This window comes from Leptonychotes weddellii, chromosome 12 (genome assembly GCF_054177405.1).
Source record: "Leptonychotes weddellii isolate Sample4059 chromosome 12, ASM5417740v2, whole genome shotgun sequence".
In the NCBI taxonomy this organism is placed as follows: Eukaryota; Metazoa; Chordata; class Mammalia; order Carnivora; family Phocidae; genus Leptonychotes; species Leptonychotes weddellii.
The window spans coordinates 39,519,976-39,540,935 of record NC_138380.1 but is presented as its reverse complement, the minus strand read 5'-3'; the positions used below and the strand labels follow the sequence as shown (position 1 = coordinate 39,540,935).

The following is a 20,960-nucleotide window of genomic DNA, read 5'->3' as shown; positions in this document are numbered from 1 at the left end:
AGAACTTTACTTTTTCTTTTTTAGAGGTCGGGGGCAAAGGGTGAGGGAGAAAGAGAGAAGAGAATCTCAAACGACTCCTCACGCTGAGCGCAGAGCTCAGTGCAGGCAGATCCCAGGACCTTGACATCATAAACTGAGCCGTAATCAAGTCGGGCACTCAGTGAACTGAGTCACCTAGGCGCCTCAAGGACTTTACTTTTATTTTTAAATTTTTTTGTGTATTTTTAAAAGACCTATTTATATTAGAAAGAGCACATAAGCAGGGGGAGTGGCAGAGGGAGAGGGAGAGAAGCAGACTCCTCACTGAGTGTAGAGCCCAATGGGGGTTCGATCCCACAAACCTGAGATCATGACCTGAGCTGAAATCGAGTTGGTCCATTAACTGACTGAGCCACCCAGGTGCCCTAGGACTTTACTTTTAAACAGAAAGGTGAAGGTAGCTTGAAGGAAGGGTTGAGGAGATAAGAGCAAAATGCACACTGATCTTGAGAACCATGTAAGAAACACTGTCAGTCTAGGTCACATATACAAACTGAGCTGTGAAGGACAGTGGAAGAATGCTGCATTGTATATGGTCATATACTCCATTTTCCTGCTGCTACTTGGAGGCTCAAAGCTTTCAGGTAGTGCCAAAAATTGAGTATGGTCCAGCTTCAAGTTCTATTGATAGCATTTCATTGCTTACAAATCACATATGGGTTAATTCAGGTTTCAGAAACAGTTATTGAAGAATAGGCTACATTCCAGTGTTCAACTTCAGCTTCAATTTCCACCATTAAAATTTCCCTGATCCTCTTGGCTAGAAATGACATTGTTACTTATGAATACTAAAGTACTTTATACATGTTTTATGGCACTTATGTCTTCCATGCCATATTATACTTTTATGGGATTGCAATCTTTTTTGAGCTAATTTCTGATTTTATTTTTTTAAAATGATTTTTTTAAAAGATTTATTTATTTATTTATTCATGAGAGAGAGAGAGAGAGAGGCAGAGGGAGAAGCAGGCTCCCCGCGGAGCAGGGAGCCCGATGCGGGACTCGATCCCAGGACCCTGGGATCATGACCTGAGCTGAAGGCAGACGCTTAACCGACTGAGCCACCCAGGCGTCCCTAAAATGATTTTTAAATTAGATTTATTTTAGAGAGAGAAAGCAAGTGAGCGAAAGAGAGCACATGTGCATGTGGGTGGGGAAGGTGCAGAGGGAGAGGGAGAGAGAGTCTTAAGCAGACTGCTTGCTGAGCATGGAGCCCAACATGGGGCTTGATCTCATGACCCTGAGATCACAACTTGAGCTGAAACCAAGAGTCAGACGTTTAACTGACTGTGCTACCCAGGAGTCCCTAATTTTCTGATTTTAATTAATTTGTGTATGTTCTATAGCACTTCAGATGGTATTCTGCATGTAATAGGCGTTTGAAAATGCTTGATGAATGAATGAATAAGTGAATGAGTGAAGAGTAAATGAAATGCAGTAGAGGAATGAGAGGTGAATATATAAAAAAGAGAGTAGAACAATATTGTGCACCCTCTGCTTTTGTTTTCTGTTTTAATGTTTGTTTGGTAGAGGCACTAAAGATTCCAAAGCTGGTTTAATCATAAGTATAATTATGATTTGAGGTATTTCCAATGTGAAAATTATTTCTCTTTTGTTTAAGACATACTCATCTTTGCAAGAACAAGAGAGCCACGTCCCTGTCAGATTCTGTATTCATTAATCTACTTTATAACTCAAATAATTTTAACAATAGATAATTAATTCTCATCAAAAGAGATTTTAGGAGCTCCTGAGTGGCACAGTTTGTTAAGCGTCTGACTCTTGATTTCAACTCAGGTCATGATCTCAGGGTTGTGAGATTGAGCCCCATGTTGGGCTTCATGCTGAGTGTGGAGCTTACTAGAGATTCCCTCTCTCCCTCTGTCCCTCCCCCCAAAAAAAAGATTTTAATTTTTTTCTAAATGTACAAAGTTGGAAGCTGCTGACAAAAGTAACTTCTAAATGGCTATCAAATGTGCCCTTGCTATAGAATTCCAACCAGGTGTGTCAGCTAATTTCATCTCAACAAGAGGCAATACCATAATCATTTCATATTTAATTTTGTAGATTAAAAGCAGATATCATTTACATGACATTTTGTGTAGAATTTGTCTCTTTTCCTTTTTTCTTTTCCATATTTGATTCTTGAATACTTAGGTATTATGCTTAGAAAAATAAATAATATGACCTGTAAGGGGGACAGGTTTGAGTTGGAGGGGAGAAGTCAAAATCAGGATCTCTCTCTCTCTCTTTTTTTTTTTTAATAATTTTTCATTTTCAACTAGACCAGAGTTTTTTTATGAGACAAGCACCATGTCTTATTTGCCTTTGTAGCTTCTATTGTATAGGAGATGCTAAATAAACATGTCTTAAATGATTGATGATGAAATGACTCAAAATATGTTCAAATGACCACATCCAGCCTGTTGGGGCTGAGGAAGGACTGCTCACACTGAATCAGCCTACTCTTCCTAAAGGGAGGGACCTTTAAATTGTATGCCCCTTCCTGAGGCAGAGTAAAAATTGGGTGCAATAAATAGTATTTAAGTTTTTAAGATTTCTTTGATATCTATATGTAGTAATAAACACCAGACTTTGACAATTTGATAACTTAAAATATTTCTCTTTTCCATAAAATGCGGGTGGACAAGAGACCGTTAGAGTCAGTGTGTGTTCTTTTCATTTGTTTTTAAAACTTCCGTTCATTTGTTTTTTTTTTAAAGATTTTATTTATTTGACAGAGAGACACAGCGAGAGAGGGAACACAAGCAGGGGGAGTGGGAGAGGGAGAAGCAGGCTTCCCGCAGAGCAGGGAGCCCGATGCGGGACTCCATCCCAGGACCCCGGGATCATGACCTGGGCCGAAGGCAGACGCTTAACGACTGAGCCACCCAGTCGCCCCCCGTTCATTTGTTTTATTGTAACTGTTCGTTTTCTAATCTTTTGTGAGCTCTATGTCAAATACTTTCAGGTTGCATATTTGATAGAGTGGCCTTGTCGGAAAATAGAGAACTGGATAAAAGTTTTAATTCTACAGATTATTTAACTTTTAAATTGCAAATTCAAATTCAGTCTCTGGGGATAGAAAATGGAACATACATTTTTTTTCTTAAAAAAAATAGTTTCAAAAAATCTTATAACCGTAAGACAGGATAAAAATAGCTCATAATCTCACTAACCAGAGATAGTCACCATTCTATTAGCATTTGGGTAATTTTTTTTTTCTAATCTGTATTTTATATACATATATCTTACAAAATTAAAATAAGTATATATGCAATATTGTGTTTTGCTTTTACACTATATATATGTAGCTATTTTTTCTGAAAGCAGATATTTGTAAAACATGGTTGTTAATGGCTTCTATACTTTCTATTACAGATACATCATGCTTTTAAAAATATTTCCCCTTTTTCTTACCATTTGGGTTGTTTCTAAGTTTCCTTAATAACTGTGGAAGTCGATTATTATGTAAAAGTAATGAACATTTTTAAGGCTTTTGATAGATATTTCTAAACTGATCACTAATAACATCTTTAACAAATTTATATTTCCATTGAAAGTGTACAAAAGCTTTCCATGTAACTTCTCTAACAGCAGGACTGATTATTAAATACAATTTTTTCTAGTTTAAAGTGTTAAATAATCAAATACAGCTTTTAAAAATATATTTTTCATCTATCTATTGACTTATTTTTAACTGAATTGTACATTTCCTTTTACCTTTTCCTTTTGGGATATAATCTCATTTTCATTGATTTGTGAGGTTTTTTTTTTTTTTGGTTTATAAGAGTTCTTTACATATTAGATGAAACATACAAGATAGTTTTTATAGGTCAAAAACAGTTAAATATTCACAACTTCATATGGTTCAACTTAAATTATGTACTTTATGTTGGTTGCCAATATTTTCCCAGTTTGCCTTTTGTTCTTTTTTATCACTTTTTTTAAAGCATATAACAAGTTTAAAATTTTTTTGTTGTTTAATTTAGTGATCCTTTCCTTTGTAGTTTTCTCCATTGCTTTCTTACAGCAAAAGGTCTCTCTATCCCAAGGGCAGATAAATATTTTTGTAGTTTCATATTTTAAAATTTAACTTTTAAAATCCATCTGGAATTTTGTTTGAATGTATTGTTAAGGCAGGGATCTGTTTACTGAGTGATGAAACAATTACTTTCAGATTCCTGAGTAACCTCTGTTGTTTATTTTCATGCTCCATTGCTAAATACACAGAATTATTATGTGTCTTAGGAATATAACATCTTTGACCTTGGTTCCTCATAAAATACATTATTCTAATGCCTTGGGTTAGCTGATGAGCTTCAAGGACCAATAATCTGGAGACCTTAATTTTGGCAATGTTAACTCTAAAGATACAAGTAATAGTGTATTCCATACTTGATTTACTTGATGGCTTCTTCTAGCATAAAATTCTATCATCCACAGAAGCTTACACATTAACTTAAATGGATAGTATTGTTAAATAAAATGTTCTTTAGAAAGATTTAAAAAAAAAACAACTGTGATTGTGTTTTTCCTTTTTTCTTTATACTTAAATTTGGCTTAGCTTTAGGAATGATATATGTATTTTAAAATTTGTTCTTTGAATTAAGATACCAAGTGATGACTTACTTATTAATTAGTATTCTAAGGCTTCAGTCAAATTGTCTGTCCCATCATAGATGTTTTAGACAGAAATTCCACTCATTTATTTTAGAGTTTTTAGAGCTTATTACAGTGTTCCTGTGGAATAAAATGCGCAGTCTTAAAGGAATTCAACTGAAGTCTAAGTTTCTGTTATTTTATCTAAATTATATGCAGTGATTCTGATGCTACTGAAGAAAAAAGTAAATTGCTTTAAGTTTTGTGATTTATTTTTAAGACATTCTGGTGACCTTTGTTAAATTCTTTCAGTGAGGGAAGACTCCTCCCTTTTATATTTGTACAGGTTGAGCACCAGTAATGATTTTTTTTAAGAGTCTGAAGAAATATATGTATACACTACTATTTAAACTCTATCTTAAACCTAGTAGGTTTAGATACATTTTTAGATAAATCTCTTGTGTCTAAATTGTTGCTATTTGCTGTCTAAAACAGTGGAACAAAACTGATTCAATAATAAGTTATCCAATTCATAGACCAAATAAATGTGAATACTGAGGGATACTTGTACTGGGTTATACTAGGTTTCATATATTATGGACCGCTCAAAGGGTGAAGATAAAATGGAAATACTCTTCTGAATTAAAAAAAAAACACCAACAACTGATGATCTCCACATTCTCTGAGAAGCCAGCCAAAGATCTTGTCTTTAGTGTTCTAGAGTTTCCTGAGGACTCATTAAGTTTCCAGACCTTAGTGGGGTTGGGTGGAATGGGGAACAGACCGCAGTCACAACTCAGAGGGGACAGAGGGTTTGCCCTGTTGAAATGGCCTTGTCAGAGCTGGAAGTTAGGATTTCCATGGCATGGCCACTAGGTGGCTTCAGCTGACTGCTTAGAAAGGGTAAAGCCCAGAGGTACTATGGGGTTGCTTTTCACACTTTATTTTAAGAAAATAATTTTATTTTGGGAGTATTTATTTTCTGAGCTAGATTAACAGAACCAATTCATAAAACTTAAACACCATAGAGGATCATTGAGTCTCACTTTCTCATTTTAGAGATAACATTTAGGAAGACTTCTCTAACTTGACTCTGCTATATAGGGGCAGAGTCAGAGTTAGAACCCAGAGTCTCTGACTCCTAGTCTAATTTTTTAGCTGTTGAGTTAGTGATATCAATTTATTTTTTGTTTCTCTGAAGTCATTCCAGAGGGTTATGTGGCACAGACCATGCCTAAGTAAGTCCTAGAGAAAGTATGTATAGGAATGTTGTGTCCAGAGGGGAGGTGGGTAAAATAGGTGATGGGGATTAAGGAGTGCACCTGCTGAGATGAGCACTGGGGTGTTGTATGGAAGTGTTGAATCACTATAGTGTACACCTGAAAGTAATATTACACTATATGTTAATTAACAAATTTAAATAAAAATTTTTAAAAAAGTTCTATGCATCAAGAACCTGAAGAAATAGAGGTAAAAATTCAAGCACTTCTTGACTTCTGAGTCAAATATAAGGACTGGATATGCATACGTATATTAAAAAAAAAGGAATTTTGTGTTGAAGGCAGGTGGTAAAGTGGATGCTGGTGGCCACCCTATAGGAGAGATTGAACAATGTTACTATCTACTCTCAGCCAAGTTAAGCTTTTTGATTAATGAGCTGACCACTTGCCATGACCCAACGTTGGGGAGTTTTAAAATTTCTTACTCATTCTGAATAAGGCCTAGACTCTTATATACCTTATATATATATTTTTTCAGTTGAATAGCAGTATTTTTTTCAAGTTTTTTCTCTCAAATTTTCTGTAAGTTTTGATTAATATTTAACCTTTAGAATGAGGCTAGAAACCTCTTTTTTTTTTTAAATCAAAGGCCGCCAGAAAATATAACAAATGAAAATCAAATTCATTATGCATCAGCTCAAAATGACTTATGACAATGTTGACTTATTTTTTCTTCTGAGTAAGCTAAGGAGGAAGCAAATAGTGTTCAACTTTTTATAGCATGATCAGGAAAATTTACAACTTTGAAAAATGATATGCTAAGTTTATCTATAATTTATATATTAGGTCCAGATTCTAGAGTAAAAAAAAAAAATTAAAGGAGCCTCAGAGACAAGAGTGAAAGGATGGGAGGAAGAGGGATGGAGAGAGAGCTACAAAATGAGGAAATGGGATACTTCTCCCTCCCTCTCTGAGTGAAGAGCAAGAGTAACTGTGACTGCATTAGTAGGAGGTGTGTGAAGGAAGTCATGGTGGGGGCCCCTGGGGAAAGAGCACAAACACAAGTCCCCAGGGTGGAGAATGAAAAGGAAAAGAGCAGGGATTTCATTTCTCTTCAAGGTCTTGCAGGGCTTACTTTGCTAATATTTTTCACCATTGCCCATATTGTCCTGTCTTTGTTCCTGTGCCTCAGCCATGATCTTCGGCCAGCCCATGGCTCACTCTTGATCCACGGTAGCTTTGCAAGTGTTCACATGCCTCTTAAGAATCTACCAAGTGGGGGCACCTGGCTGGCTCAGTTGGTTAAGCGACTGCCTTCGGCTCAGGTCATGATCCTGGAGTCCCAGGATGAGTCCCGCATTGGGCTCTCTGCTTGGCAGGGAGTCTGCTTCTCCCTCTGACCCTCCCCCCTCTCATGCTCTCTGTATCTCATTCTCTCTCTCAAATAAATAAATAAAATCTTAAAAAAAAAAAAAGAATCTACCAAGTGGGAGCTGGAGCGAGGATTAAATGATACAGTACTTGGAAAGCTCTTGGAGCATGATTTATCATGTAGTTAGGTCCCCCAAAGTGACAGCTATTATAATAATTGTTAAGGTTTTTTTCCCCCTGTGTAATGAATCCTAACATTGGGAGTGTTTATATAAATATAAATCATGTTTGAAATATTTGAATTGAGTCCTTGATGTAAAACTTTAGAGATAGTTGTATGGCCATTTTCTTAATGGCATGTTGAAACTAAATTGAATAAAAATATTGTTGGTCAAGTCTAAATCCACCAAAAATTTGAATTATGTCTCATTTTCTCTTTCTTACTGTAGTGATTTAAAAGGAGTGATAGTCACTCTGAGTGATGATGGTCACTTGCAGTGTTCATACCTGGGGACAGACCCTTCTTTGTTCCAAGCTCCAAAGGTTGAGTCTAGAGAACTACACTATGATGAACTTGATACAGAATTGAAAGAACTTCAGAAAATCATCAAAGATGTTAATAAATCACAAGGTATCTTATTTGCAAGTTTTAGTATTTGATTTTGGTGTTCATTATAAAATTGGTATTATTTTGTATATAGATAATATTTTGAATGTATTAGTTAATTTTCTCCTCCAGGCTTAATTAAAATCCTGGTTGTAAAAACAGTGTTGTTCTTTAATTTGTATTTTATAGCTTATTGCTTTTGTTAGTGTGTTTCAGGGACAGAGATACCTAATTTTTTTTCTTTAAACTCTAAGAAAGGAACAAAACACTTCTTTGCATAGTGGTTTCAGGACTTGAGAAGAGCATTAAACTTTAGAATGATCATTTGTTAACTTCTAATATCCCTGAAAACATTTTAGTTGCTTCTTTTAAAAGAAACCAAAGCAGTACATGAGTTACCACTTTGTTACTAAATATGTGGTCATTCACAGTTCAGTGATATTATTTAGGTATGCAGTTAATTAGCCATCCAAATGGAGTGTAGCCTGCAGTATGTTGATTTCTAATGACTCAGAGGCTGATGATATTTTTAGTTTCTGAGTTTTGAGCAACTGAATGTTATCTTTATTTGGGATTCACAGGGGTATAATTTTATTGTAAATTAAAAGGAGAAACAAAACACCAATCCTGCAGTTTGAATTGGACATGTGAAAAACATTATTTTAAGTTTTCTTCTCAGAGTCAGGTAAAAGTATTTTTTTAATGAGAAAAAATATGGACTATTTTCACATAAGAGAAATGTTAAAACAAGTAGGAATAATAAAAGAAGCAGAACATCAAAAGCCAACCAAAACACCAGAGCCAATCTTAATCCTGATCCAATCACTAGATTTATATATTTTTGAGTCTCCATTACCAAGACAGATTCAGAGGAATTTAGATAATATATTTTAAAAACATGATTATTAAAGTAAAATTATTATGCCTTGGCTTCACACATTCTCCTAGAAAGTTTTGAAAGTAAACCAGTGAAACTTAGGTCTTTTAAGTACCTCCAATTACAGAAAACCTATTTGTTGTCAGCACCCCCTCTCAGATGGAGAATTGTTAAAATTGGATGTGTCACATTGCAATATACACATTCCCCCCCTTTTTGATACTAGTGTTTTGGGGATTAATGGAATTATGAGTCTCTTTATGTCATTTAAAAATATAATTGGAGAAGAGTGGCATATATATGAAACATGAAATTTCCAGAGTTCATTAAATAAATTTAATGTTGCTTTTCACTTTAGATTTTGTGTCTTGAGATTTTGCCCTTTCCATAAACAATGTGCTAATGATATTTTGATTAACACTCAATTGTGTAAAAGATTTCTCAGAAAAATCCCTTACAGCTAAAAGTTTTTTTTTGCTGGCCATAGTGATGCCCTTGAGTGAGAAGGGTTGGGCTATTTTAAAGTTGTCATTACCTTGATCGTTTTGTATATTTTGAAATAACTGCTAATTAAGGAGGGATATGCCCACAGACTTGGGTGCAAAGTTCATTATTTACATAACCTCAAATTTTTGTTAATATTTGAAGTTCCCTGACACTTCTTTGCCATCATCATTTGGTTTTAGTCCTAAAAAAACAAACAAACAAAAAAACCACCCACACACATACACACACAACCAAAAAAAAAAAAAAACCCAAAGAGAAGCTTGTGAGAAAGAGGGACTTTTAAAATATTTTATTTCTAGATATTGAAAAAATTTAGTATTCTGTACCCTTATAAAACTGTGGTATATTTGTTTATCAAATACCTGTAATTATATAAAAGCACTAAATCATTTCATTATAGAAGATTATGAGAAGTTAAAACTCTGAACTTTTTGATGACCTCATTATTCATTTAAATGCCACTTATTTTAGGTATAGTGACTTTAATTCACAAAAATAAGTTCACAGTCTTGTGGATTATTTTTGGTACTTAGAGCTTTTTTATTTCTTCAAAGCAGAGTTTCAGCAAAATTTAAAGCCAATTTAAAGAGTACATTTTGTTGTACACATGGTGTATATTATCTACTGTAATAAAAGTGTTTTTGAAGCTGATTTTATGTGTGTAACTTATATGAGGAATGTATGTTGTAAGCATGAAATTATAGTAATAATTTCTGTATGGCTCATGGGTTTTGAAGTTTTTCATATTCAGCTCATTAGTGTGAATCCTGCCTAGCATTTCTGTTACTAGTAGTCAACAACATCTGTTGGTAGGCACTTTCAAAGGCAGAATTTCCTTATAATTAAGCCAGTTGATCATGTTCTTTACCTGGGGTGTGAAGGAATGAGTATGATATTGAGATAGCCTCCCACACAATTGTGTCTTCAGGAAGGGAAAGAGAACAGTAAGAAAGGGGCATATAAATGAAACTCTGTACCCTATTGAAAATATGTCTAGGATAACTAAGTTGCCTTTACCATTGAGTACTGGAAGCATTTGTACTTGGTGACCTTGTTAGAAGATGTGTTGTTTAGGCCCAAGTCTGTCTGCACATAACACAATACCCAAATAAGGTGGCTTAAACAAGGCAGAGGTTTATTTCTTTCCCATGGAAAAGAAGTCCAGCAATGGGCAGACCAGGGTTGGTCTGGCAGTTCCACTGTTGTCAGGGGCTCCAGTTCTTTCTCCCAGGGTCATCTATTGGTCCAGGATGGCTTCTGGAACTCCTGCCCTCACATCTGCAGCTGAGTCAGCCTCCTTAAGGATCTTTCCTGGAAGCCACACCCTGAGCAGCTTCTATTCACATCTCCCTGGCCACTCCAAGCTTATAAGAGGCTGGGAAAATTTGTGTTTTAGCTGGGCACTTTGTTGCTCAGAATAAAACTGAGCCTCTTTTAGTAAAGAACTGAAGAATGGTTATTGGGTAGGCAGGGAGCAGGCTTCCGTATTGTCACTAAGTAAGTTATGGAAATTCCTACATCCAATATTGCAGTACTGGAGGGAATGCCTGATGACAATTGTAGGTAGTTCTTCTCTTTGTGAGACAGCTGATTCCTGTGGCATCATCCAAGAACTTTCCATGTTTTTAGTCAGCTATCCTTGGTGTGTGAGGGATGTTTCCTCTCAGGGTCACAGGGTAATCTCAGCAGTTCCAGGTATTATGTGCAAATATGATTTCCAGGGAAGAAGAGAGACATTTCTCCTAAGTCTCCCTTTTTATTATGGGGAAATAGCTTTCCCAGAAGCGTGTGCCAGCACCCTCCACTCCCAACTCCCTTCACCTCACGTCTGCCAGGATTAAGCCCCAGTGCTCATGCCTAAAGCAACAAATGGTTGGGGGAATGAAATCACCATGATTGGACCTGACCAATCCAAGGATTTTGAGATGAAGGCGAATGCCTCAGTAGCATTACAGCTCTGCCGCAAAGGAGGAGGAGGAGGGGAAAGTGGTTGTTAGGTGGGCAGCCAATAATCTGTCATTCATATATATATGTATATAAATACACACACACACATATATACACATGTATTTTTGCATATATATTATTTAGGTTTCTCGTTTATTTAGGATCTGTGTCACTTGTTCATACCTCATTATGCACTATAAACATTTTTAAATCGTGAAATTTTAAGTTGTGAAAATAACATGAATATGATGAAAATAATTCTAAGAGTACTAAAAGGGTAAAACCCCCAGATCCTAGTTCCTCTAGATTATTTAAAGGTAACCTTTATCAAGAGTGTTTGTGGGGGCGCCTGGGTGGCTCAGTCGTTAAGCGTCTGCCTTCGGCTCAGGCCATAGTCCCAGGGTCCTGGGATCGAGCACCGCATCGGGCTCCCCGCTCGGCGGGAAGCCTGATTCTCCCTCTCCCACTCCCCCTGCTTGTGTTTCTGCTCTCGCTGTCTCTCTCTAACAAATAAATAAAATCTTAAAAAAAAAAAAAAAGAGTGTGTATTCTTTAAAAAAAATTCGTGTTTATTTCTTTTTACACAAATGTGCATATTAGATGCATTGTACAACGTCTTGCTTTTTTTTGTTTTTATTAATAGGCACATCCTGGAGTTCTTTTCATAATAGTGTATAAAGTTGGATAGCACTCTTATTTACAGCTTTGGGCTTTGGATCATTGCACAGTGTGGATATACCATAATCTAGTCAAGCATTTCCCTATTAATAGAAATATAGAGATTTAGGTTGTTTTTGTTTTTGTTTTTAATAACTACCAGCAGCAGAGAAGCTTCTTTGGTGTGTCTGTGAGTATTAGATAAGTGCTAAGGAGTAGAATTGTTAAATCATAGGATATGTATATTTTACATTTTGATAGTTCTGACCAACTTACCTTCAAAAAGTTATAGTTTGGGCTTCTACCTATAGTGTTAAGGAGAGAGCATTGAAGTTCCCAACACTCTTCAGTCACTGGGACACATCTTAGATAGTATCTTTGGAGAAAGACAGTTTTTCTTTAAAATTTTGTAGTGGGGGAAGAATTATCAGATTTCTAATTCTGTAATGCATTAGTTTTTTTCAAGTTGTGAGTATGTTTATGGGGTTGTTTTTTGATATATGATATAGAAAAACCTTTTTTAAAAAACTGTATGCAGCAGGTTTACCTTATGATTAAATATTGTTTTTCTTTTTAAATTACAGGTATTTGGCCCATGACGGAGAGAGAAGATGATTTGAAAGTTTCTGCCATGGTTTCTCCTAACTTTGATTCAGTGTCTGTAGGTATATTCGCAGACTTTAAAAGGGTTTAGGATAGTGCTGGACTCTGCTGATTTGGGATCAATATGTATTGGTTTAAATTTTTAGTCCCCAGATAGAAACTTTAGGGAGGATAACAACTTTTAGTCTTTATTACTTTCTAGAAAAAACATTTCCAATCTCTTATTAGTTCCTTAGGTAGGATTTTGGTCTAAAAAAAGGAGCGGATGGGGCAATAGTAGAAGAGGTTTTCCCCATTATTCTGAATCTACTTTAAAAAAAAAAAACTTTTTCAGTACCAGAATATTGAGGTAATCATAATCCAGGTGAATAATACCCTACAAGATTTTTGTTGAAGGTTCACTGAGATAGTGTTGTGGGGTAGAGGGAGATGGGGGTGGGGAGGGAGGTGTCTGTGTGTGTTATTTAACAATAAACAGTTGGGCAGTTGGGCCAGGAATTATTTTTTCCTGCCGTTTGTATCTGTGTGACCCAGGGCAGGGTATTTTATTTTCTTAGTCTCAGTTTTTCTCATCTGTAAAATGGGAATAAGAATCTACTTTGTTGCATTGTTATGATAACAATATCAGCAGCATCATCATCAAATTACATTTTAGTTCTTTTAGCATCATCATCACCACCACCACCACCATACCCTGCATTCCACTGCTTGTCTCGTCCACTGCCATATCCTTAGTGTCTGTCACATAATGAGTGCTCAGTATTTTTGCTTCATAAGTGAATGGAGATGAGAAACCGGAAGGATGAAAGAGGGACTGTCCTTGGTCATGTTGCCCCATCTCCTTGTTTAGTTTTCTATAAGCACTTGTTAGATTATAATTGGTTATGTCTCACTGCCTGCAGTTTGGGCAAAAATCTATTAAGCTTATCTGTGTCTGAATCAGAAGTTGATCAGTTTTGGCAAGTGATCAAATTCACTGGTTTTTACTATATTTGGAGTTCATGTCATGTAATTTTACCTGGGAAATGACTTCGATATTTAGGTATCAGAGCATAATATAGTAAGTACTTGTCCTAAGTTTTCAAAGATTAATCTTGGTATAAAGAGCCAACCCAAGCTGTGATAAAAATCACGTTAACTTTGCCATAATATAGTAAGTTGGGCATACTTAAAAAAAAGTACTATATATGAAAGAAACATTCACTCAGCTGAGTCACATAGTAGAGGCACTGTTTAAAACATTGGCCATTCAGCACACACCATTTCTCACTCTACCTGAAGGGTGTAGTCTGAGTGGAACATTTTTGCTTAGTTAGCTGACAAATGTACACACATTTTCTTGCCTTGGAAATGATTCTTATTTTCCTTTGGGCAACTTATGTAATTTTTTCTAGGTTCTCTTAAACATAAGCTGTTTGGAAGGAGGAATTCCCTTTCTGTTCTTTAGCAACTTTTGATCTTTGTAGGAAAAGGCCTTGTGTAATAGCACTATATTGTAATGTATATTTCCCTATTGGGAACTCAGAGTGCTGTTTCCTCTTAACTAGGTATCTCTTTCTAGCTTCATTTTCCCTGTCTTACTATTTTTTCCTTCTTAAGATATTCCTGAGAGTATCATATTCATCCCATTAGAACACACCAACCCAACGATTTATATGGCTATGGTGCCATGGTGTCTTTGTGTAGCTATTTCTCTCTGGCTATAATTTTATCTTCCCAAAGGACTGCTGTCCTTGAAGTACCTAGGTGTTTAAACATGGATTGAAAAGAGCAGGAAACAGGAGATGTTGGTTTCTCTTCTAGATCTGTGGACAGGTAAATGTAAAACATTTCCTGGATTTTAGGTTCTACTAGAGCGAAAAGCCTGGTTTAGCATTTTATTTTGTCATTATTATGAAAGCACACATCTAAAAAATAATATAATTTATATTAGAGTGAGGTCTTTTATAGATGAGACAAGCATTGCTGTCCTATCTTCTGGATTGAGGTGGATCAGAGTTCATATATCGTTTTCTGTGGAGTCGTATATAATAGAATATGAATCTCCCAACTCTTACTTATGCTGGTACCCAGTATATTATAGCCATCCCTGTTGCTTAGAAGTGGCTTAGTTTTTCTTAGTAAAAAAAAAAAGTCAAATAAGTTAACTAAAAGCACAATGGATCTATTCATTGGTTGGATTAGTGATTTTATGATCTTAATTGTTCCCTAATAATGGGTATTATGGAAGATTATGTTACCCCTTGGTCTTATTCTGTCATAGAGTGAGCATTTTTTCCTCTCAATCTATCACTCTAATAAGTAAATTATAACTTATAAGGAAATGTTTGCTGTATTATATTATGCTCTGAATTCTTTAAGGGGTAGGATCAAGTAACCCAGGCTGATGTTCAAAGAGTGACCTAGTTTATGATATGAGCTAGTAAAAAAATACACTTCTACTTTTATTTTCTAGGTGTAAGGCCACTCAAGCTTTGTATCATTAGTTACATGTCTTAGATACATATTATTAATCAGAATACCTTTGGCAAGTTGAAAATATAAGGACCTTAAAGGATAGCATAATGCTTATCTGAGAAGTACAAGGAGGCTTTCTTCAATATAATATAAAGAACTAGTTAATAGAATTAATTGGTTTCAATATTTTTTAAAAATTTATTTATTTATTTTTTAAGATTTTATTTATTTATTCATGAGAGACAGACAGAGAGAGAGAGAGGCAGAGGGAGAAGCAGGCTCCCAAGGAGCAGGGAGCCTGATGCGGGACTCAATCCCAGGACCCTGGGATCATGACCTGAGCTGAAGGCAGACGCTTAACCATCTGAGCCACGCAGGCGCCCCAAAATTTTTTTATTTAAATTCTATTAGTTTCAACATTTAAGTAAATTTGTCAAGAGAGTATTTTAATAATAAAATATGTGACCTTTTTTTTTCCATTTTGGAAAAGGTTTTTATTAGCTTATGACTTTCCAGTTGAAGGTATTCAAAAAGCCACATTGACCCTTTTAGTCTGTCATTAGATTGATAAGTCCTTTATGGTTAGTTCCCTATTTTGGTGGTGGGAAGTATATATTGCACCCATTGTGTTTACTCATGGATAGACATGTAATTTGCAACCATTCTTTCCTTCCTTCTCTTCTCAATTCTGTTTTTACAGCAAGCTACTGATGTTGAAGTGGGAACTGACCTTGTCCCTTCAGTCACAGTTAAGGTATTGTACCATGGTTCTAGACTGTATTGTGCAAACAGTATTACACATTTCATCACATCTGCCACTGTTGTCATCCTACGACTGGCTTATGGAAATGTAAAACAAGCACTTGAAATTTATACATTTCCCTCAGCCTTGGGTAGCAAGGATAACCTTTATTGTTTCCTACAAATATAAAACTGATAATTGCATTTGTAGCAATGTTATGTAATATAAATAATTTTTATGGGTTATGCTTAACCATTATGTTTAAATGATCTAGGGTCTTTTTTCTAGAAACAAAATTAACATTTTAAATATGTTGGAGGAATTGTGTCATCACCATTTATGATAGACCAACCAGTTGATTGCAGCATCATATATATAGGGGAATTATATGAATGCTAATATCTTTCTTCTATCTATAATTATGTGTATATTTGAGAAGAATTTCCACTCATCTACCTGCCATAACATTAACTTTAAATGGATGTATTTATAGCAAGAAAATATTAAATGAAGAAGCCACAAAGTAGAGTAATGACAAATTGATAGTCCTAAAAAAATAGAATATGAAGGATGTGGTTTTGGTTAAGATTTTTAGTCCTGTCATTTAGAATTTTAGAACTAGAACTCAAATGTAGAACCCTCTTAAGGCATTTAAAGTGCGGTAAGCAGTCAGCACGTTATTAAGCTGAAAATATTTATCACTGCCCAGACCTTGGAGCCAGGAAAAGTTGTGGATCTTGGCGATTTGCTTAGTTAAAACTTGGACAGGACTTTTTATTTTCTTAGATTATGGGTTGCTGTCCTTGGAGGAGCTTGACAGGGCACCAGGCTTTACCAATTGTGTTCGCTTACACTGGACCCAGCGGGTGGCCCAAGTGTGGGGATCTTTGGTAGAAGTTGAAGGGAGCCCAATCTTGTAACAGTTTCCTAAGCTAATTTTTTTGGATTCTTGCCACTGGAAACAAGGGTGGTCTTTCCCAGTTCTCCCTCCCCCCATCCAATCAAAGGCTCTATCTCATTAATACCTCTGAGTCTGGAAAAGCAGTAGTGGCAAGAAATCAAACACTTAAAAAAAAACAAAAAAACAAAAAACCACTGCAGAGTTCCAGGAATGATCTATAGACTTTTGTATAGAGAAACCTCTTTTTTATCTATCTACCAATACTGTTCAGACACACACACATAATAATTCAGGAGCACACTATAGATTGCAAAAAGAAATCCTGTACTTAAACCAAATAACATTGCTCATGCTAATTCCCACCCCCCACCAACTGCTCGTTATTGCTATAAGTAAATACACCTTTCTCACCTATGCAGTTCTTAGGCTTTCATGTGTAATAATAGCCATCTTAAAATGATGGCATGACACTACTGGAAAATTCTCCTTCATTAATGGAATTTTTATATTTGAGAATGACTAAGTCTCAGCTCTCTTCCTTACTGCCATTATTAAGAGCATGAGAAAGAATGCAACACACAAGGGTTGCATAAAATCAGCTGGACTTGTACAGCAGACACAATGACTTCCTGATTCTGTCGGACGGTTTCTATACAAATTTTGCTATAAATCTCTTCTTATAGCCTTTTATAACAACAGCAGCCAAGATATATAACCATGCAAGTTTCCATTATAATAAATCCTGTTAATTGAGAAAATTTTTCCATCCGTTCCAAGTGAATGAAGATGTGGCTACCATGAGTATGTGTGCATGATGCGTGACCATCTATTCCAGGCAACTAAGGCAGAGTGGTTGTTCATACCTGGCCTTTGGAGTCATATTTATATATCTAGGATAAAAATTTGGTATTATATTTCCTAAGGATCATATTTCATTTTGTTAGAACCAGAAAACAGCATGGAAAATTCTTATATTAATGTTTTATGTTTTCCCCTTAATATTCTATAATTATTTTTCTGTTAAAATATGAGGTTTATGATCTAGCCAAGTCTTTAACTCTTTTTTTTTTTGGCTCAAACACAAGTCTTCTTTGTTTTCCTCTAGTTATTTTCATCACACATCTCCTTGGTTCACATTTGAAAATGCCTAGGCCATTGTTGGGGTTTAATAAATCTGTGCATGAGAGCTATCATGATTTTACACAGTGTAAAATTGTGTGATCATTGTCTAAGTACACATTGTTATGCCAGGTGGAGTCAGAATGTCTGTTCTTTTTTTTTTTTTTTTAAGATTTTATTTGAGAAAGAGAGAGCATGAGCGGGAGGGGGAGGGGTAGAGGGAGAGGGAGAATCAGGGGGGCTCAATGCTGGGCTCCATACGGGGCTCCATCCCAGGACCCTGGGATCATAACCTGAGCCACAGGCAGATGCTTCACCAACTGAGCCACCCAGGCGGTCCAGAATGTATGTTCTCTTATAAGTAGCTTATTACTACTTTAAAGATTTTTCATTTTCACTTTTAAAACTAAGCTCTTATGATATATTCATGGTGATAGTTTTCAGTTCTCTTGCACATATTGGCTTATTGGTCTTGGACATGTTATTTAACTTCTCTGAACCTCTTTTTTTAAACTGTAAAATGAGGATACTTTTTAATTGCAGGGTTGTTTTGAGACTTAACCACAGTTTATTAAGAGCATGGACTCTGGATTCTGGCAGACAGAAGTTAAATTGTGGTTCTTTCACTTATAATCAGAGTGGCCTTGGGCAAATTATTTAGCTTCTCTGAACCACAGTTTTCTCTTCTGTAAAATGATGTATAGTGATAGTCCCTGTTTCATGATGTTGTGAAGATTAAATGAGATAATGCATACAAATAATTTATTCGCATGGTTCCATGAATATAAAAAGCCGTTAATGGTTATCATTAATATTATTAATTTTATTTAAAAATATATGTATAGACTAGCATTATATTATTATTTATAGTAAAATATTTAAGTTGTATCCTGTTTATTCAGTGGGCCTGGCATAATTTCTTCTTCCCATAATTACCATCAAGATTTTGCTAAAATTTTTTTGTTTATAATGATCAGACATCATGAAGGAAGCTTTGCTTGTGGTATGCAGATTCCCCTCATGTATTCCCAGGGCTTATAAAGTAAAAATTGAGGATTCATTGTTCATTTGCTGTGTTTATTGTATTTATTTGCATCAATAGTTATCCTTTCAAATTTTATTTTGCAAGTCAAAATTTTTGTGTTTAACTTATTTTTTAAGTTGTATAGACTACCCACATCATTTAAAATGAATGCAAGATACTTACTGAATCTAATTATATGTATATAATGTTTCTGGGCCAGTTGCGTATTCCTGTATATTGTTTCTTTCTCTGTAGTATGTGTGTGTATGTATATATTATATATATATGAATATATATGTAAAATATATATTAAGGAATAGGTGATACATGCCTTTTAAGAGAAATTTGAAAACTACTTTTTTTCTTTTTTTTTTATTCTTATGTTAATCCCCATACATTACATCATTAGTTTTAGATGTAGTGTTCCATGATTCATTGTTTGTGCATAACACCCAGTGCTCCATGCAGAATGTGCCCTCCTCAATACCCATCACCAGGCTAACCCATCCTCCTACCCCCCTCCCCTCTAAAACCCTCAGTTTGTTTTTCAGAGTCCATTGTCTCTCATGGTTCGTCTACCCCTCCGATTTCCCCCGCTTCATTCTTCCCCTCCTGCTACCTTCTTCTTCTTTTTTTTTTTTTTTCTTAACATATATTGCATTATTTGTTTCAGAGGTACAGATCTGAGATTCAACAGTCTTGCACGATTCACAGCGCTTACCATAGCACATACCCTCCCCAGTGTCTATCACCCAGTCACCCCATCCCTCCCACCCCACCCCCCACTCCAGCAACCCTCAGTTTGGAAAACTACTTTTCTTAAAAATAGGTGTACCCTTGCCCTATGTGAGTTAGTAATGACATGTATCTGTCTCATATACTAGAATCTAATAACTAGACTGTAAGTTGCTCTACAGCAAAGGTGCCATATAGAAGAGTGCTTCTTAACTCTGGTAGTACATAGGTATCTGGGGAGCTAGGAAAAAAAAAAACAATACCCAGAACTCCCCCGAGAGATTGTGATTCAGTTGGTATACCAACCCTACCTGGGCAGTTGACTGTGGTTAAGTCTGGCTTACCATACCAACCACGTGGATGAACTCATCCAAATGAGACTGTTCAAAGGTTGGGACTTTTAGGACACAAAAGTCCAAAGAGAGAACATGTGCAATGAAAGTAAGATCTTTAAGCTTTTTCTTTGATAGCCTGAAAAATGATGCCCCTTAGCACTGTGACCCAGTAAAAATCCACAGGCCTGATGGTTTCTGCTGATGTTCCTCCTTAGGGGGAGTGAGAGAAGTCCTGGCCTTCTTTACCCATACCTGTCCTACTTCCCAGTCACACTGTTAACCTAGAGTTCTTAGCTTTTGATTCTAATATGGGAGGGTTTTCTTAGCGTCACCATATAAGAGCACCAGTTTAGAAATGCAACCAGCTGAGATACGCGGCAGTCAATATTGCCACTCTTTGATATTTTCTAGAATTAGATCTGTCATGTGTTTTTGTGTTAAGCCATGGAATAAAATGTGGTGCTTTGATATGTATCTAGTCTAGTAAATATCACCCAGTAAGGAAATCTTTAGAGAATAATTAATTTATGCAAAAGGTGGTATGCAGATACTAGATAAGATAATCCCGTTGCCACATCTATACATGAAAAGAAAATGAATACATATTTCATGATGTAATTATTCACCAAGTGCAGGGCAGATTTTTCCTTTTTTTTTTTTAATGTGTTTATTTATTTAAAAAAATTTAAGAAGATTTTATTTATTTATTTGACAGAGAGATAGAGAGAGAGTACAAGTAGGCAGAGAGGCAGGCAGAGGGAGAGGGAGAAGCAGGCTTCCCGCTGAGCAGGGAGCCCAATGCAGAGCTTGATACCAGGACCCTGGGATCATGACCCGAGCCGAAGGCAGCCGCTTAACCAACTGAGCCACCCAGGCGCCCCTCTTTAAAAAATTTTTAAATTAACATATAAAGTATTATTTGTTTCAGGGGTACAGGTCTGTGATTCATCAGTCTTACACAATTCACAGTGCTCACCATAGCACGTATCCTCCCCAATGTCCATCACCCAGCCACCCCATCCCTCCCACCTCCCTCCCCTCCAGCAACCCTCAGTTTGTTTCCTGAGATTAAGAGTCTCTTATGGTTTGTCTCCCTCTCTGGTTTCGTCCTGTTTCATTTTTCCCTCCCTTCCCCTATGATCCTCTGTCTTGTTTCTCAAATTCCACATATCAGTGAGATCATATGATAATTGCCTTTCTCTGATTGACTTATTTCG

The 20,960-nt window shown here is 35.9% G+C and overlaps 1 protein-coding gene across 2 annotated transcripts in view; it reads left to right on the top strand.

The window, feature by feature from the left end:
- Positions 1–20,960, top strand: part of BBS9 (Bardet-Biedl syndrome 9) — a 162,589-nt gene that overhangs the window by 127,519 nt on the left and 14,110 nt on the right. For both annotated transcript variants that reach the window (XM_081800297.1, XM_081800295.1), the window contains exons 6-8: positions 7,682–7,863; positions 12,412–12,488; positions 15,588–15,641. In XM_081800297.1, coding sequence (XP_081656423.1) covers positions 7,682–7,863; positions 12,412–12,488; positions 15,588–15,641 — 313 coding nt within the window. The remainder of the gene's footprint in view (positions 1–7,681; positions 7,864–12,411; positions 12,489–15,587; positions 15,642–20,960) is intronic.